Source organism: Vulpes lagopus, chromosome 2 (genome assembly GCF_018345385.1).
Source record: "Vulpes lagopus strain Blue_001 chromosome 2, ASM1834538v1, whole genome shotgun sequence".
Lineage (NCBI taxonomy): Eukaryota > Metazoa > Chordata > Mammalia > Carnivora > Canidae > Vulpes > Vulpes lagopus.
The window spans coordinates 162,771,426-162,790,243 of record NC_054825.1 but is presented as its reverse complement, the minus strand read 5'-3'; the positions used below and the strand labels follow the sequence as shown (position 1 = coordinate 162,790,243).

Here is an 18,818-nt window from a genome sequence, read left to right as displayed (position 1 = left end):
AAGTCGCCGCGTGACGTCACAGAAGGGAACCAAGGGACCAGAGACAACGGACCATGCAGGGAGAGGAGCCTCCAGTGTTTACTGAGACAGCGGGGAGGCCCGGGATGGGGACGTAAATGAGACGAAGATGTCCACCAGGGAAGGAGGCGGCTTCTCAGCAGAGATGGATCCCTGGCCTGGAGGGGAGCTGGCAGCAGCCTGCGGGGGGGAGATACAGGGAATAAAAGGCTGGGACCGCGCGATGAGGAGAGTCAGACACCTGCTGGGAGGGACCGACCCGGGTGGGGGAGGAGACACACAGGGAGAAGGGTGGTGGGATCCCAGCGAGAGGCAGAGAAGGGAGGTTCCTACAGGGATGGGTCTCTCAAGAGTCAAAGCCGGGGAGGAGAAAGTGAAGGAGACACAGACATAAAGATCAGTCAACCAGAGACCATATCAGACCCGCAGACCCAGACCAGCCGGGACCTGGGCTCTGCCGATCGCAGAGCCGGGGCCTGGGGAGAGGGGCCGCAGGGGCGCACCCAGGAGGCTGCGCCAGAAGGCGGTAACGGTGGCCGAGCCCGTGACGGCGCCTGGCTCAGCGGGATTCTCTCTGTGGGTGTGCACAGCAAAGCTTCGGCCCGAGGGGCCCGGGGGCCCGCTCAGCTCCACGTCCACCACGTGCATGTCTGTGAGGCTGGGGCAAGCAGGGTGGTGAGCCTGGCTGGCCTGCCCCCCCCCCCCACCCTCCCACACACCTTAGCTCACCTGAGATCAGCCACAAGCACCCCGACCACGTGGTCAAAACCCAGGCTGGGGGCGGCCAGTGCAGCGGCCGCCATGGTGTTGGAGTTGCGAGGGGCCAAGGGGCAGAGCCCACGGACAGGACCTTCGTAGAGCACTGTGCGAGGCCCTCCGCTGGGCACTGCAGCCAGCCGTCCCTCGAGCCGGAAGCCATCGGGGTGCGTGGCCATGGTGACACGAAGACTCTGGAAGTGACAGCCAGGGTGACAGGGCCGGGGTCTCTGGAGGCCCCCTCTGGTTTGCCCGGGATCCCGGCGGGTCCTCACCTGGAGGCCCCCTGCTGCGTCCAGTCTCGCGATGTCCTCAGTGCCCCACAGGGCCCCCCGGGCCACGAACACGGCATGGTGCCAGCGATGTGAGGCCTCTCGCAGCTGCTGCTCTGTGGCCTGGTCAGCCAGGGCTGAGGGGGACCCCACCTGGGGTGGATGGAGGTGGGGGGGTTGCTGAGGTCAGGGGATGGATCCCACTGTAGGGTAGGGTGGGGCCGAGGCAGGCTGGGCAGGGCTCACCAGGAGGTTGGCATAACGCAGGATTTTTGCCCCAGATTCCTGGATTATTTTGGGATGGGCCACTTCCACCACAAGGTCAGGGTGCCTGGGGGAGGGGAGAGATGGGGGAGGGCCTTGGAGAGGCATTGCAACTCCCCTCCTCAGACTCTCTCAGAGCCTCCGGAGGCCCGTTGCTCTTCACCCTGTTCTGAGGGGAAGCAGGATGGTTTGTCCTGTCTCACGTTTGGCCCAGAGAGGGTAAGGGACGTGCCTGGGGTCACAGCACCTGAGGGAGGCCAGAACAGGAGCTTCAGGGAGCCCCAGCCTTTCATGGGGAGATCACTGACCTCTCCCCGAGAGCAGCGAGGTTCTGGAGCTGCAGGGCAGGGGGCACGCTTCCTGCCATTCGTCCTGGGTCTCGATTCCAGACAAAAACAAGTTCTAGGCCCAGTTCTGGTCCCTGAGTCAGCAGGTGAGAAACAAGGGACTGTCCTGGGGGGAGGGAGGAAGATTCAGTGAGAGAGGGACAGGGACCCAGAAGGAGGGGGACCCAGAGAAATGGAGGCAGAGACCCAGAGGGAGGGGGACAGGGACCCATGGGGAGGAGGACAGGGACTCAGAAATACCGTAGCTGAGGGAGGGTACACTGACCCAGGTGGGGTGGGGCGGGAGGGACACAGAAGCTTAGGTAGAGGGCAGAGAATCCGAAAGGGGGGAGAGGGACCCAGAGAGGGGGATGGGGCCCCGTGGTGGGAAGTGGACGGTGCTCAGGCAGACACAGGGGCAGAGCCAGGGTGCCGATAAAGACCCCTGCCCCCTTTCCTAGAGGAAAGTACGTGTGTGGTGGGCGAAGAGCTTTGGGGGCTTCAGGAAGAGGCCAGGGGAAGAGGCCCCAGAGGTGGGGGACTCACCAAGGCGGCCGTAGCCCACCACCCCTACCCTCCTCGGGACCCTGTCAAGAGCCATGTCCTGGAATCTGGTGGCCAGCTCTCAGCTGCTCACTGCCCCCTCCCCTCCAGGCCTGGGCAGTGGCTGATCTTTGGACATTTGACCCTTGATCCTCTCCAGAGCCTCCCTTCCCCACAGTGGCTCAGTGGAGAGGGTGGGGGTCGGCTGGGTGGGGGTGGGAGTGAGGATCCTGGGGCCGTGGGCACGATGCCTTGGGAGTCCAGGGCTCCGCGTGGCCTCCACTGTACCCAGCCCCTTCCTTCCCTGCATTCTACCCTCCTCCCTTCCTGCTGATGTGGAAAATTTCCTCTGCAGTCCCCAGCCCCCCTTTCTGGCCAGCCAGGTTGTCATGGAAACTGCATCCTGCTTGGGGTGGGGGTAGAGAGGGTTGGGAGCCAGGGAGAAGAGCTGCTGATGGGGTCTCAGGGCTCCCAGTCTGTCCCTTGCTCCTGGGTTTCTGGTCCCTGCCCTCAGGCCTGCTACGCAAACCCCAACCCCATGCCTAGGTACCCGTGTTTCTTGTCAACGTTCCTCCTCCATCTTTTCCTCCCTTGGTTCTGTCCCCGACTCTTTTGCTCCCTCCCATCTCTGTCTCTGGGCCTCTCCCTGGACCTCCAGCCCTCCAGCCCCGCCCCGCCTTCTCTGGGCCGGCTGCCATTCTGTCCCCAGCTGGGCCAGGCCCCGCATCTCCTCCCCACCCCACGTTCCCCGGGAGGCCTGGCCTGATGGCGCCCCACAGGCAGAACAGAGCTGGAGCCCCGGCTCATCCCAGCTCTGTTGCTGCAACCCACCCCCTCGTCCCCAGTCCAGCTAATCCCAGCTCTGTTGCTGCACGTACCCCCTACCCCCGAGTCTGTCTCCAGTCTGGTTGCCCCTCTGTTCACCTGACTTCTCACCTTTCATCTACTCCTCTCGCAACTACAATGCTACCCCCCCCAATACTGAGCTCTCACTCCCACAGTCCGCCCCCTCTCCCCACCTCCCACTAAGGAGAAGTCCGTGGGGCCTGCGGAGGCCCTGAGGTCCCCCCAAATGAGGCCCAGCCACTAGCCCCTGCAGGTGCCTGGCATCGGAGATGGCGATGGAGGCTGCGGCAGCAGTGCGGCTCCCTGCCCCCAGCCACCACCTGGTACCCGCTGCAGTATTGCCATGGCAACCAGGATCGCAGTGAAAGAGGATGGGAGAGAAAGAGCATGAAAGGGAGCGACAGGGAGCCAGGCTCCAAGAGTCCCAGGTCGACAAGTGGGAGCAGACAGTCGCAGGCAGACAGGGCCGGAGACCCCAGATGACCATCGCAGGGGCAGGCAACTGTCGCCGGCGCCTAAGGGAAGAAAGTGCTTTAGTAGGAGTCCCACGTCGAGAGATAAGACGCTGTGGTGTGTACACAGCCAGAGAAGGGGGCACAGAGCGCACATGACCCAGGCCTGCTGAGTATGGGGCCCCAGTCCTGTCCGTGGGCCCCGTCTGCCGGGAGCAGCGCCTCATCCCCAGCACACCCTGCACTTCCATCTGGCTGTGCGGGGCTAGACAGCACAAGACTGCGGCCCTGGCACCTCCCACCAGCAGCTGCCCTGCCTGCTGTCCCCTCGACCCCTGGGGTTCCTTCCACCTGCTGGCTCCTGTCCCTCCCAGGGCTCTGTGGGAGCCCCTGCGCCTCTGAGTTACAGCGCCACCCTCTCCCACTCCCATCCCTCTGCCTCTGAGCGAGTCTGATGGAAGTGCAGCCTTCAGCCCAGCTGGCAGGCCCAGGAGCCAGGAGCACCTCACGCCCTTGCCCTTCCGCCCTTGCCCTTCCCCGTGCAGCCTGACCCCTTCCTCCCGGCAGGGGCTTGTGGGTTTGCAGAGGGGTCGGCAACGCTCCGGTTTGGCTCCATTGTGGATTGACTCGTGTCCCTTAAAAAGATGTGTTGAGGTCCTGACCTCCAGGACGCATGAATGTGATCCTATTGGGAAACAGGGTCTTTCAGATGAGCAAGTTAGGAGGTCCTGCTGCAGCAGGGTGGGCCCTGGTCCCGTATGGCCGATGTCCTTCATTAAAAGGGAATTTGGACAGAGACATGGAGGGTGCGCTCAAGGAAGACTGGAGTGTAGCTGAGCTAGAAGAGGCAGCCAGGATCCTCCCCTACGGGCTCCAGGGGGAGCACACCCCGCCCACACCTCCTGGACTCCGAACTGAGAGTCACCCAGCCCGTGGAACCGGGGGTGGGGGTGGGGGTGGGGTGGTCATGAGTGGGTGGGGGATGGGGGGACAAGGCCAAGGGGCCCAGTACATCCCGGTGCGCTGGGTGCCTGAGTCCGTCTCCGGGGCTTCTGAGGTCAAGGGTGAGGGACCTAAGGGCCCCCAGAGGTGTTGACCCCCCTGACCCTCCGGGTGGGGCCCCTGACACTTGACTTCTCCAACCTCGTTGTGCCCCAGGCCTGTATTCACTCTGTTTTCTCTGTCCTCCATGCTTTCATGACCCAAAAAAAATTTTTTTTTTACTTTTTCCGTGTTTTTTTTTTAAAGTAATTACAGAGCAGGTAGTCGTTGACGCAAACCTCCCTTCAGTATCAAAAGAGTCTGTGGGGCAGGTGAGAGCCAGGGGTGGAAGGAGGGGAAGGGCAGGGGGTCTGGAGGCTCTGACCGCGCGTCTGTCTCTTCAGTTTCGAGGGCGGAGGGGCGGGAGGGGGGACAGGCGTCAAACTGCAAAAAATGAACCGTAAAAGGAGGGTTGTTGGGGATGAGGGGAAAGGACACCCCCCAAAAAGCTCCTCTCTTCCCCGGAAGGCGGAGGGCCGGGAAGGGTCGTTTGAGAGCGCGAGGAGGAAAAGCGGAGGGTTCCAGCCACTTCTCCTGAATCCGGCATCCCCCTCCCTGCGCCTGGGATGGGGGCGGGGGGAGGGGGGGCGGCCGAACCACGGAGGCTCGCGTCCCGGAGCCCCGCCCTGTCCTCGCGGGGGTGCGCCGCCCTGGGGTCCATACGCGGGCGGGGCTGCGGCCCCTCCGGCCCCCACCTGCCCCGCGCGGTCCGAGGGCGAGGCCAGGGCTGTGGGGAGGGTCCCAGAGGGGCCCGGGTCCCCGGGGGCGCGCCCCCTGCCCCCCACCCCGCCCGGCGGCTTCAGATCTGCGTCTCTTGCACATTCTCCTTGGAGCCACTCTTGAAGAGCAGAGGTTCGTGGATGGAGTTGAGCCCCGGGGGGCCCTTGCCCCCGCAGCCCCCGCCGCTGGGGTTGCCGCTGTAGTGCGCCTTGAAGGCGGCCGCCACGTAGTGGTGGTGGTTGAGGTGGTCGCGCTCCAGGGCGGGCAGGGCCAGGTGACTGTCCCCGCCCACGCCCCCCCCACCGGCCACTGCAGCTGCGGCGGCCACAGACACAGCCGAGGCGGCAGGCAGCTCGTCCTCCACGTTGATGATCTCCACGGTGCGCGTGGGCCCGTGGTGCTTGTGGAGCTGGTGCTGCTTGCGCAGCTTGTAGAAGGCCACGAGCATCACGGCAGCCATGAACGTGATGGCCACGAAGCAGCCGATGATGATCTTGGTGGTCTTCATGACGTCGTCCAGGTCCTTGAGGGCGTTCTCCGTCACGTCCGTGATGGGCACCGTGAACGCCTTCTCCGTGGGCCGCGAGGAGCGTGGGGCGGGCGCCGTGGTGGACGACGAGGCAGGGCCTGCGGCGTCCCCTGGCCGGCCCCCGCCCCAGACTCCGTCCGTGGTGGGCCCGGGTGGCTCCTTCTCCGTCCCCCGCGGCTGCAGGGTCTCCTCTCCGGGCTGCGTCTCCAGGGTCTCCACGGTGACGGTGGTAAAGTAGGTGTAGCCGCCGCCCCCACCGCCTCCCGGGCTGCCCCCGCTGCCCCCTGGGCCCCCGCTGCCGCCTCCAGGGCCACCGCCGCCAGCCGCCACGGGGTCCACGGCTGACACGTTGAGCGTGGCCGAGGCGGTGGTGTTGCCCGCGGAGTTCGTCACCATGCACGTGTACTGGCCCGTGTCCTGCACCGTGACATTGGTGAAGTTGAGTGTGCCATCGTGTAGGACTGAGATGCGCACACGGTAGGAGCCGTGGGTCATGAGGGTGCCATTGGGCGTCAGCCAGTTGACGGAGGTCATGGAGGTGCCCGTGCGACACTTGAGCTCCGCGGCCATGCCCTCTGTGACATTCAGGTCCGTGGGCGGCTCCACGATGACCGGCGCATAGCAGGTGAAGTGCGACTGGTCCAGCTCCCCGATGTAGCGGCCCTTGAGGCCGGCTGGCGCGTGGCAGCGGGCACAGCACGTTGTATTGCTGGGCACTGTCTCCTTGAGCCACCAGCTCAGCCAGAGCACGTCGCAGTTGCAGTGCCAGGGGTTGTGGTTGAGGTGGACGCGCTCCAGGCGGTGCAGGGGCGTGAAGAGGTCGTGGGGCAGCGACATCAGGTTGTTGTGGGACAGGTTGAGCTCCTCCAGCGACTTAAGGTCATCGAAGGCATTGCGCTCAATGGTGGCCACCTGGGCGTGCATGAGCCACAGCTTGCGCAGGCTGGTGAGGCCCTGGAAGGAGCCCGGGCGGATCAGGTCCAGCCGGTTGCCTGACAGCTCCAGCTCCTCCAGGCGCACCAGGGCTGTCAGGTTAGGGATGTCCTTGAGGTTGCACATGCCCAGGTTGAGGTAGCGCAGGTTGACCAGGCCCTCGAAGGCCGCCTCCGAGATGTACTCCAGCCGTTTGAGCTCGCCCAGGTCGAGGCGCCGCAGCGAGGGCACGCGGTTGAAGGCGTATGAGGGGATGCTCTCGATGGGGTTGTTGCGTAGCCAGAGCTCCCGCAGCTTGGACAGGTACTCAAAGGCCTGCGTGGGCACTGTCGTGAGCCGGTTGTCGAACAGCTCTAGCGTGTTGAGGCTGGGCAGCCCGTTGAAGGCGCCCACCTCGATCTTGCGCACCAGGTTCTTGCTCAGCTGCAGGATCTCCAGGTGTCGCAGGTGCTTGAACGTGTCTGTCCGGATCACCTGGGGTGGGGGAGGGGAGACAGGCGAGAGTGAGGACCTGTGGGTAATCATCAGAGAGGGGCACCACCACCAGGCCAGCCCCCTGTCCCTCCTAGTGGTGGCGCGGGGGAGTGGAAGACCGGAAGATCATGTTGGGTAACAGTTTGATGGTTTCTGACAAGGCTAAACACACCATTTACACGCATCACACACCGTTACACACGGCCTGGCCAGCCCACTCCTGACTATTTCCCCGAGGGACAGGAGAGCAGATGTCCCTCCAAGGTTGCCTGATGGGTGCCCCTGGCAGCCGTGCTCCTAACAGCCTAACTGGAAACAACCCAAATGTCTGTCATCCGGGGAACAGCCAAACACGATGGCTCCTGAAAAGGAAGCAGCTACGGATACACATGGCGAATCTCATTGGGGGGGGGGGGGTATCGTGTTGAATAAGAGAAGCCAGACACAAAGGAGGGCCTATGGTAGGGTCCCATTGGTTCCACATTCTGTGTGTCCTAAGCAGTGGTCTCTGAGTGCCGTAGGGGGAGGCCAGGCTGGTAAGGGACATGAGAGAACTTTCTGGTGTGATGGAAAGGTTCTCAGCTGGGGTGGTGGCTATACGGATGAATACAACTGTCAAAACTCCCCAAAGTGTACCTAAAACAGGGGCATTTTGTTATATGTAAATTATACTTCAAAATGTAAGTTATGCCTCAGTAAAAAAGATTGAAAATACACCAACAGCTAACATGCACTGAGCCCCTCTTTGGCACCAGACACCATTCTAAATGCTTTATGGGCAACGACCCATTTAATCCGCCAAAACTGTCCTACGAGATAGGTGCTTATTCAATATCTGGGACTATGAAATCCATAAAGCTCTGAGAACTGGAAGATTTTCCCAAACTTTGGCACCAAGTACCATTCGGTGGTAGAGCCTGATCAGAACTCATATGAAGCTCGTTAAAGCTCTTCTTGCTCCCACACATGCGACTATTCTGACACTTCACTCTAGAAGTAGTCCCACACTTGCTAAGGGGAAGGTCCCAGGGGGCGCTATAAACTATGTGCTGGACATTGGTACCTCACCCTTTAACAGCAGAGGCCAAAACACATCTGCTGTTTTAAAATTATCTCCATCTCAGCAGGAGGTAGAGAGAGGTCCAGTGACTCACCCAAGGTCAGTCAGGAGGAGGTGACAGACTGGGACTGGCTGGAGGCCGGCTGTCCCTGCTCTTCACCCCTGAACTTGGCTGCACCCCCTCTCCCAACTGAGGCAGAGGGGCCACAGGAGGGGCAGTGCTGGGCTGGGCACAGAGGCAGAACCTGACCAGATTCCCCTTAGCAGTCGCAGTCACAGTGCTGGCTACACTGAGTCATGGCCTACCCCGAAGCCATCAGATGGCATTTCTGAAGCCTTGTTAATGTCTTGGGGGAATGCCTGCATTATGATATTAGCCGGGAAATAGAGAACTCCAAACACCATACTATGTGGTCACCACTTTTTAAGATTTTACTTTATTTAAAGATTTTATTTTTACATAATCTCTCCACCCAGCATGGGGCTTGAACTCACAACCCTGAGATCAAGGGTAGCATGTTCCACTGACTGAGCCAGCCAGGCACCCTTCTGACTTCGTAGAATTTTAAAAAGAACCTAAAGAATTAGGTGTACTCATATATGCACCAAGACTGTAATACTCTAAGCTCCTGGTAATAAATTCCAGCTGTCGGGGATTAAGGGCAATTTTTATTTACTGATTTCTTTAGTGAACCTAAGTTACTTTTATAATAAGCGGAAAAACACTTTGAAAAGTTTTTTAGGGGCACCTGGGTGGCCCAGTCGGTTAAGCGTCCTACTCCTGATCTCAGCTCAGGTCTTGATCTCAGGGCTGTGAGTTCAAGCCCCACATTGGGCTTCATGCTGGGCATGGAAGCTACTTAAAAATAAATAAAGATTTATCTTTAAAAAGACTGTACCTGAGAGGCACCCAGCTTAAGGGACAATAAAGATTCTCGATACTGTCATAATCACAGAATAACAATAGCCACTACTTAGGTCAGTACTATTTTCAGCAGAAATACAATGTGAACTCCAGATTTACTTTTATATCTCCTAGAAGCCACATTAAAAAAAAAAAGAAAAAGAAACAGGTGAAATCAATTTTAATACTAGATTTATTTAACCCACTCTATCTAGAATATTATGATTTCAACAGGTAATCAAGATGAGAACTTACGAATGAGATATTTTACCCTCTTTTTTGCACCAAGTCTTTGAAACTCCATGTGTGGCTTACAGCCCATGTGCTCAGTGGCCCCGTGTGGCCAGTGACATCACATTAGGCCGGGCAGGTTTACCAGGTGCTTCCTTGACTCCTTGAAGCTTTGTGAACACAACTGCATTTTATCCTCTAGCAGCTTTATGAGCTAGGACTGGTGGCTCCTGTTGCCGAAAGGTGGGGAAGGAAGCCCACAGAGGTGGCCAGTGGCTGGGACACCATCTGCACAGTGAATACAGAGCCTGGTTCAGGCTCCCCCTCCTGGCTATGGGGCCTGTTGGTTGGACTCACTGGGCCTCCCATCCAGGGCTGGCCATGAAGGGAGAGTGAAAGCCACGTTGGGGGCCGTGCTGTGATCACTGGAGAGTGCTCAGGGGCTCTTGACCCATCATTGGTGGTGGTGTTGGCGTTCCGCAACCAGCACACCATTGGGGTCAGGGCCTGTGAAGGGTGGCTCTTGGGACGGAGAGCCCCTTACTGCACCATCTAACTGAAAATCAGGGATATGAGCCTAACACTCGCTGGGTGGGACCCGCCAGTCCTCCACTGGCCCTCTGTTCTCTGACTCCCCATCCTTTCCCCTCCTCTCCATCCCATGGCCCAGCCTTGCTCATCTTCCTCCTCTCCCACCTGGACACCAGGCCCCAGACTTCTGTTTACGTCCACACCCCCTGTTTCTCCAGGAGCCTCATTTTTCCCAGCACAAGGTTCTTCCACTCCACACTGACAAAGACTAGGAATGATGACGAGCCTCCGGCCTCCAGTGGCACTGATGGGCTTGGGCTTGGCACCACCTTCCCTTCCTCTTCCAGTGTCACCCCCTCCTCCTTTTCCTCTCAGCAGGTCCCAGAATGCAGCCTCTGGGACTCTGCACTTGCTGTTCCCTCTGCCAGGAAGACTTCCCTATTTTTTTTCTGGCCTCCTGCCATCTGCCTATCAACACCCAGCTCCTATGCCACCCAGCCCCTGCCCCAGCCAACTACATGCCCTGGTCACCCATCAGAGTCCACGCACCCCCAGGGGCCACTGTCTCAGGGGCCCTTCCCAACCAGAACTGAGGGTGGTTCCCTCTGTTCCCTCCATGGCAATCAGATTCCTGAGGAGAACAGCCCGGGGCACCTGGCCTGAGGAAAGGGTCTTTGTATGCTCAGGGCAAAAGGGACAGATGAGGAGATACAATTGGGCTGTTAAAACTTTGCGATTCTCAGATCATGTGAACAGTTTCCAGGAACAGTGGGATGGAGTTTGGGGGGACAGCTCAGAGTAGGGACCAGGAAGGGACTGTCCCCTGGAACATACATCAGCTAAAATCTTCTACAAGCTTTGGTGGACATTAGATAGAATAACAAAGCAAATTTCCATATGCCTTTCCCCCTGCTGCTGATAAAAGTGATATATACTCATTTCAGGAAAAAGTCTACAAAGAAAAGAAAAATCAGCCACAGCCCTCTACTTACATTAACAATTTGGCATACATCCTTACAATCTTTTTTCTATGTGTATAATGCAAAGATATCTCTTTTTCACATTTTTTAATATTTTACAACATTTTGGTGACATAATATACTCTCCTTGGCCCTATATTAATAGTATTATACTGGAGGGCTGCCTGGCTGGCTTAGTTGGTAGAGCGTGTAACTCTTGATCTCAGAGTTGTGAGTTTGAGCCCCATGTTGAAGGTAGGGATGACAAATAAAAATAAAACCTAAAAAAATAGTATTACACTGTATTTTCCCATTTTGTAATAAATGCTTCAAAAATGATTTCCATGGCTATCTTGAATTGTTTCCCAGGGTTATACCTCCTGTGGGACATTGAGATGGACTTGCCGGGGTTAATTATTTCTTTTCCTTAATATGCTTCTGCCTTCTCTAATTTCCTGTAGTGAACATGGCTAACTTTTATTTATTTATTTATTTATTTATTTATTTATTTATTTATATAGAATACAGTAGACTGTATTCTTTTTTTTTTTTTAAGATTATTTATTTATTTATTCATGAGAGACATAGAGAAAGAGAGAGGCAGAGACACAGGCAGAGGGAGAAGCAGGCTCCATGCAGGGAGCCCGATGTGGGACTCGATCCTGGGTCTCCAGGATCATGCCATGGACTGAAGGCAGCACCAAACCGCTGAGCCATCAGGGCTGCCCTACTTTTATTTATTTTTTATTTTTATTTTTATTTTTATTATTTATTTTTATTTATTTATTTTTTAATATTTTATTTATTTATTCATGAGAGACACACAGAGAGAGAGGCAGAGACACAAGCAGAGGGAGAAGCAGGCTCCATGCAGGGAGCCCGATATGGGACTGGATCCCAAGACCCCAGGATCACACCCAGGTGTTCCTTATTTAGTTTTTAAAGATTATTTACTTATTTGGGGCACCTGGGTGGCTCAGCGGTTGAGCATCTGCCTTCAGCTTAGGGTGTGATCCTGGAGGCCCAGGATCAAGTCCTGGGATTGAGTCCCATGTCGGGCTCCCTGCATGAAGCCTGCTTCTCCCTCTGCCTCTGCCTCTCAGGAATAAATAAATAAAATCTTTAAAATTTATATATAATATAAATATAAAATATAAAATATATATATATATATATATATATATTTTAATGATAGTCACAGAGAGAGAGAGGCAGAGACACAGGCAGAGGGAGAAACAGGCTCCATGCACCGGGAGCCCGATGTGGGATTCGATCCCAGGTCTCCAGGATTGTGCCCTGGGCCAAAGGCAGGCGCCAAACCGCTGCACCACCCAGGGATCCCTAAAAATTTTTTTAAAAAATATTATTTATTTGAGAGAGAGAGAGAGAGAGAGAGAATACAAGTGGAGAGGGGCAGATGGTGAAGCAGACTCCCCGCTGAGCAGGGAGCTGTGGGGCTGGATCCCAGGACTCCAGGATCATGACCTGAGCTGAAGGCAGGCATTTAACTGATTGAGCCACCCAGGTGCCCCCATGGCTAACTTTTAGAGGGGGATAAAACCCCAGTAAATGCTATCACATGAAGGAGTCTGGTCAAAGCTCGCTGGTGGCACCTGCAGAATCTGACTAGGGGAAGGGACAAAACACACTTGGCAAGATGACCTCGAGGTGGGTTGGCCTGGGGTCTCTGTAGACACCCGGCCATATACCCAAGACTGGAAGCGTAGCCCCAGGACCCTGCGAGGCCCTGGGACCTGGCTTCCGTGGCCACGTGGGTGGCTGCAGCCTTGGTTCATTCCTCCAAGGGAGCACAAGGAATATGTGGGCTCATCCCACGAGGTGCTACACAACAGCAGCAACAAAAAGCTTCCCTGATCAAAAACATCTAGAGTCATGCGGTCCCTCCTGGAGGCGCCACTGCTGCAGGCTGGAAGTCCGGGAAGTCCTGTGGGGAAGCACTGTTCCACTCTGCTCCACTCTGGGTTTCCCAAACATCACAGGCACAGAACCCTCCTTGCAGGGTGCCTTTTATCATCGCCTTGGGAAACGCTGGCAGCACAAAGCAGGCCCTCAATCGCTGTTTCTATTAGAAATAATAGTAAGGACAACAGCAGCTGGAGGAGGAGGATCTGGTCATTGCTAATCACCAGGGGGAGAATGAGGTGGGGTCTGAAAAGGTTAGACTTGAGAATTTGGACCGAGAAATCTAGAACAAAGGGGCTGCTGGCCCAGGAGCTGGAGACAACTTACCCTCACCCAGTCTCGGTGGCACTTAGTTCTGGGGCCTCCCCAGTTCCCAGGAAACTCATCTGCAAGCTGGGGAGCAAAGCACTGCATTCCTGGCTGCTCCTCCCTCCTTCCAGGGTCCCTGTTCTCATTACGGCCCCCCACCAGCTCACACCAAGGAGGAGGGGGGCCCTCCTCTGGAGCCCTCCAGGGGTCCCCAATGCTTTCACCCTGCATCAGAAGCCCTGCTTGGTCTGGCATTTGCCTGCCTCTCCCCTTTGCATGGCCCCTGCTCTTTGCAGTCCTCACTCCAGTGACATTTCAGCCATTAACACCTTCTGGAACTATCCTTGCATATGCTGTTCCCTCTTCTCAGGATGCCTTTCCCTTTTTGTCCATTTGGAAAATTCCTGCTCTCTTCCCTGGATCCAGACCAAATGTCTCTTATTCATTCATCCATCCATTGCTTTTCATTGCATGCTCCAGATAAAGCAGTTCTGAAGGAGCAAATGGGGGAGGAGCCATTGGCTGTGAAAGGGCATCGCAATGTCAACCTTACAACGTTGTCCTCAAGACTCGAGAGAATCACTGACATTTGCTCAGCACAAGGCTTGGTACTACAGGTCCTCACCGAATCCAGGTGACAGATGTCAGGCTCTGGGCCGGGCATTCATTTGTCACCTCAGCTGCCCCCCACCAGCCCTGCAAGGCAGCTGTCATTAGGCTTACTTTTCAGAGAAGGAACCTGCTTAGTGAAGTCACACAATGAGGAAGCAGCAGAGCTGGGGTTTGAACCTGGAAGCCTAGGCTCAATGAGGTCCAGTGACTCAGTCGGGCTGCCCACTGGGCCCTCTGGGGAGTCCACAGCTGGGATTCCAGTCCAAAGATGCTCCCACATCTCCTGGGTCCTCTGGATAGAGGGACTGAAACTAGGATATGTCCAGAAGGTGTATGCTGGCAGAGTCTGAGGCTGCTCCTGCTCTGTGCGCTTGATCTCAATAGCAATGGGAAGGGCATGTGTGAAGGGAGATGAGGGGCATTTCCAAGGGGGGTGGGGTCCCCCCAAACACTTTACTAATGCACTTGAGAACTAAGCAGGACGGGGGTGTTGCTGTAAAGGGAAGCCTGGCTTTATTGAAGATGTGCTGTAGGGTTGCTTTAAATAGTGAGTGCTTTTATTTTTACCAGGATTCCAGGCAATTCTCCCTCCTCTGCAGGATGCCTGGGGAGGCAGCCTAGTGGGGAGTTGCTGGGCCCGGGGTGGAATCCTGGCTTTGCTGCTGACCAGCTGTGTGACCTTCGGTAAGTGTTCTATCTCTGTCTATATCTCTGGGCCCACATTTCCTCACAGGTGCTGCAGGATTACTGGGAGGCTTGGACAAAATTGTGAGTGCTTGGAACATGGCAAGCATGCAGTAATATATATATATATATATATATTTAAAATTGCTGATTCAGCTCATAATGATCATTAATGTTTATCCAACTCTGGACATCCAGTTTCTTCCTCAGTATCTTTCCTCTACAGTGGTTAACATGCTATTCAGACACTACCACATCCCTGCTCACAGTCCTCCCTAGCACCTTTGATCTGGGGTCAGAGGCCCTGAAGGGCTCCCCCAGTGCCTCTCCTCTCCTCTCCTCTAGCCCCAGGGAGATGTATGGGTTCCATGCGCTCACCATGCTCTTCCCAGCCTCTCTGCCTTTGCACAAGCTGTGCCCTTTGCCCAGAATGCTGTCTCACTCCTTGTTCTCTGGGAAATTCCAGTTGCCTTCCCCGTGGCAAGCCCTCTTTATTCCCTGCTCACTAAGACGTCACACACCTTCTCTTATCACACCGGCTTAACGCAACCCTCTCCTTGACGAGTACACTCCATCTGGATGGTTTCTGCATTCCCTTTCCCCTAGTTCATGGCCAACTTCAGCCAAGCACGTTGAGTGAATGGGCCAGAATGGACAAGACTCTGATTTGGAGATCACCCCAATTGTGTCAGTTGATTTGCACCTGCACACCTTTTGGCCTGGGCGACAATGCCAATATATCTTGAAACCCTCAGTGGCAAAACTGGGTCCAACTTATTTTCTTTTTGTTGTTGTTAGCATTCGCCATCTTATTTGCTTTCCTCCATTCTGACCTGGTGTCTTAGGGTGTCTTTTGGATTTTGTTTGTTTCTTTTTTTTTTTTTTTAAAGATTTTATTTATTTACTCATGAGAGACACACACACACAGAGAGGCAGAGACATAGGCAGAGGGAGAAGCAGGCTCCCTGCAAGGAGCCTGATGTGGGACTCGATCTCGGATCCCAGAATCATGCCCTGGGCCAAAGGCAGACGCTCAACTGTTGAGCCACCCAGGCATCCCTGGATTTTGTTTCTGATAGTCTGAAAATCTCTTGTCCTTTAACTGGAAGTTTAGTCCATTTACATTTATTGTAATTACTAATACACTGGGAATTATTCTTACTGTTGTTTTGTTTTGTGCTTTTTGTTTGTCCTGATTTCTTGCAGCCTATTCTTTCTCCTTCGTGTCATCTTTTTCACTGATTGAGTTTCTTTTTATTCCAGGTTCTCCATCTATAATTTTAGAATTTATGTATTTTCCCTTTCTCTTCTTTTAGTAGTTACCCTTAAAATTTAACATACATACCTAAAGACCAAAGTCAGCCAGTTCTTCTCCTCTTCTCCCAAACAACAGCAGGCTGATCCCATCCTTACTCTGAAACAAAGTGCCATCCTGGGCAGGTTCCCAATTAGGCAGAAGGGCGAAGCCATTATTTGTTAAGTGCCTGTTGTGTACCAGACCCTGTACTAAATGCTCTGAGGTGGTGATTTCACTTAGTCCTTGTAGAAATCCTGTCATGTGGGGGTTACCAACCACATGTCTCTGCCTCCCCTCATATCCAATAGTTTATTGCTGAGGAAATGGAGATTCAGAGAGGAAAAGTTATCTCTCTTCAGTCTTACAGTTCCAAAGTAACAGAACCAGGACTTGTAGTCTGCTTCTCCTCAATCTAAATAAATATGAAGTCTCCATCAGGTCTATCCACTATAAGCCAAGAGGGCTGGACTCTCTGTTGTTTTCAATGTATTCTTTGAGCTGTGACGCCTGTTCATTATTCAGCCACTATCCATGTGTTGTTTTGCTCATTTGACAGATATTCTTTGAGTGTCTGCTATGTGTCAAGTATCTTGCTGGGCTCTAGGGAATCCAGCCGTGGACAAGAAAGACACAGCCCTGACTTCCCAGAGCCTGACCTCAAGTGAGGAGGACACTAAACATAATTATGTAAATGATCACTTAGGTGGCAATGGTGTAAACAGATGTGGGTGCTGCCCTGGCTGCAGGGTGAGAGGCAAGTGTGAGGCCACTCCAGCACAGTTTGCAGCCTATTCTTTCTCCCTTCTCTCTCACTCCCCTACCCACTGGCCCCAGAGCAGATGATCTTAAACCAGAGCACTCAGTGACCACTGACAGAGTCAGATGGACAAGGTGGGGGCTGGTTCTTGGGAGTGGACAGTTCCCCCTGTCCTTCCAGCTTAACATTTGCCTGGCAGGACGCTGATGTTCTGTGATGTCGGCAGAGGAAGTAGTCCTGGGGTTTCTGACGACCACCTAACAGCCAAGTACGTATGTCCCCTCACTCCTTTAGCTCACACTTGCTGAGCCCTCCTCCATGCACACCTGCCTCTGTGCTCAGTGTCAAGGGTACAGACACCAGTCAGGCAAGGGGATGTGGGCCCATTGAGGACCACTACCAACCCCCTCTCCTCTCCTTTCATCCTGGAACATGGCCTCTTATTTATGGGACTTTCCACTTCAGCTATGGTAGGTAAACATCACTAACACTGAAAAACCGCACTGTGTTCCGTTGGGATTTTTAAGGAAATAAATTGTCAAGAAATCCTTTATTAAAAATTTAACTGTGGTAGGATATGATTAAGGGAATTGTTCATCTTAACACTATTAAGATAAATTGTTCTTATACATTTTGAACGTAATGAACCGATAACAAAGTTTAGTAGCTTACAGTCTTGTGTTAGTTTTTTGCATTCACAATTTAAAAAATATTGTTAGTTTTCTGTACTCAGTGCTTTTGTAATGACTTCCTGTAGTTCCTCCTTCCCTGAGATAAGGGCCTTGTGCCTCTCTTTTCAGTGGGGACTTCCTTGAGGGAGCCTGGCAGGCTTGAGGGCTCCTTCACTGAGCCACTTGGCCTAGACTAAGCCTCCCAGGGCCTCAGTGTCCTCCTCTGTAACATGGGGGCAGGGGCCTCAAGGACTAAGTGAGAACAAACCCGTATCACAGCAATTTAGCACAGCCCAGGCACAGGGTAGCCACTTAGAATACAGCCTCTTCTTTGTTTCTGTCTACCTTATGCCACCCAATTATAAGTTCTAAACCTTCTAGAAGGTTCCAGGCTATGCTAGCACTGACCTCTACCGGCAGGTGCCCAAAGACTCTGTGCCCCACCTTCCAGGAACCACACTGGGTGAGGGTGGCTGGAGCCAACCTGTCAGCCCCCACAGGCCAGCCCTCCACCGCTGCACTAGACTGGTCCCTGCCCCAGCCCCATTGACTGCTCTTGCTTGTGAGCCCGATAGCCTGGTGGTTAGATTGCTGGAGTCCTGATGGCTGCTCCTTTACTACCTCTGTGACTTGGGGTGAATTTTAGACCTCTGGGGGCCTGCTCCCCCATCTGTGCAATGGGGATGATAAAGTCTACTTCCTAGGATTAGTGGATTAGAGGATTAAATGCCTTTTCACACATTAGGAGCTCAGTGCCAGAGAGCTCCTGGCATCTGCTGAGTGCACCATCCCTGTCTGTGCCTGCCACTTTCCTTCTCTTCCTCCTCCACACTTGGGCTCATGCTGTCCCCTCCTGGAACACCATCCCAGCCTCTGCACCTGCTCAGGGCACTAATCACTCAAGGCTCCCTAAAAGAAAGCCTTTCTCCTTGCTAAGGCCTTCTAACCATCCCTGCCCTGTGAGACCTCTTCCTCCCTGATGCCTGCCCCATTCACTCACATATGTGACCATCCGTCCACTCACCCTAACCTGTCCCCCTCCTCCTGTCCTTCCCCTCATCTCCTTCCATTCATTCACCTAGGAGTTGCCTTCTTAGGCCTCCTGGGCCAAGCCCTGCCCTGTTGGTTGAGTCTGGCCTGTTCCCTACCTCTGTACCCTCACCCCCAGCCCAGATAAGCATCTGAACCTGGGTGCAGATAACTGCCTGGGGAGGGAGGTAAGAGCACCCTAGCTTTGCCTAAGGCAGTGGATGGGCAGGGTTAGGTGAAGGCTCAGTCCAGGTCAATGCCTCCTTTGCAGGGAGGGTCTCTGGTCCTCTGCCCCTCCCTGTTCCCCCCACTTTTACTTAGCTCCCACCTCCATCAGGAGCACAAAGCACCCCAGTCCTGCTCTCTTGTCTTCCATGCTTCCCTCTCTGCACCCAGCTCTACAAACATCCTGTTCACTGTGCCTACAGCAGGGCCTGGCACATAGTAGTTGCTCAATGAATGAAGCAGGACTGTGAACTGGGTGCTGCAGACTGACAAGCCAGGGCCAGGCAGAGACATAGGAGGGACAGGTGGTGGCAGGGACAGGGACTCATGGTCTCAGGGCAGCCCCAGCTTGGAGCCTGCTTCCATGTGGGAAGGAGACTCACTTCTGGGCATCGGAATTGTGAGGATTGAACTAACAATATGTGTGACCCGTGAGGAAGAGTACCTGGTGC

The 18,818-nt window shown here is 54.9% G+C and overlaps 2 protein-coding genes and 1 long non-coding RNA gene across 4 annotated transcripts in view; 1 reads left to right on the top strand and 2 right to left on the bottom strand.

Moving 5' to 3' along the window:
- Positions 1–54: 54 nt before the first annotated feature.
- ASPDH (aspartate dehydrogenase domain containing) lies at positions 55–2,313 on the bottom strand. The gene is made up of 7 exons (XM_041729012.1): positions 2,183–2,313; positions 1,619–1,763; positions 1,293–1,377; positions 1,050–1,199; positions 748–968; positions 522–676; positions 55–198 (listed from the first exon to the last, which is right to left on the bottom strand). The coding sequence occupies exons 1-7, from the start codon at positions 2,235–2,237 to the stop codon at positions 155–157; spliced, it is 855 nt and encodes a 284-aa protein (XP_041584946.1). The 5' UTR covers positions 2,238–2,313; the 3' UTR covers positions 55–154.
- Positions 1,452–15,120, top strand: LOC121475655. Its single transcript, XR_005983791.1, has 3 exons — positions 1,452–1,529; positions 14,274–14,387; positions 14,994–15,120. It is a non-coding gene; the product is annotated as an uncharacterized LOC121475655 (long non-coding RNA).
- Positions 5,188–18,818, bottom strand: part of LRRC4B (leucine rich repeat containing 4B) — a 38,557-nt gene continuing 24,926 nt past the window's right edge. For both annotated transcript variants that reach the window (XM_041728997.1, XM_041728989.1), the window contains one exon: positions 5,188–7,174. In XM_041728997.1, the coding sequence (XP_041584931.1) occupies positions 5,318–7,174 (1,857 nt within the window). In that variant the 3' untranslated portion in view covers positions 5,188–5,317. The remainder of the gene's footprint in view (positions 7,175–18,818) is intronic.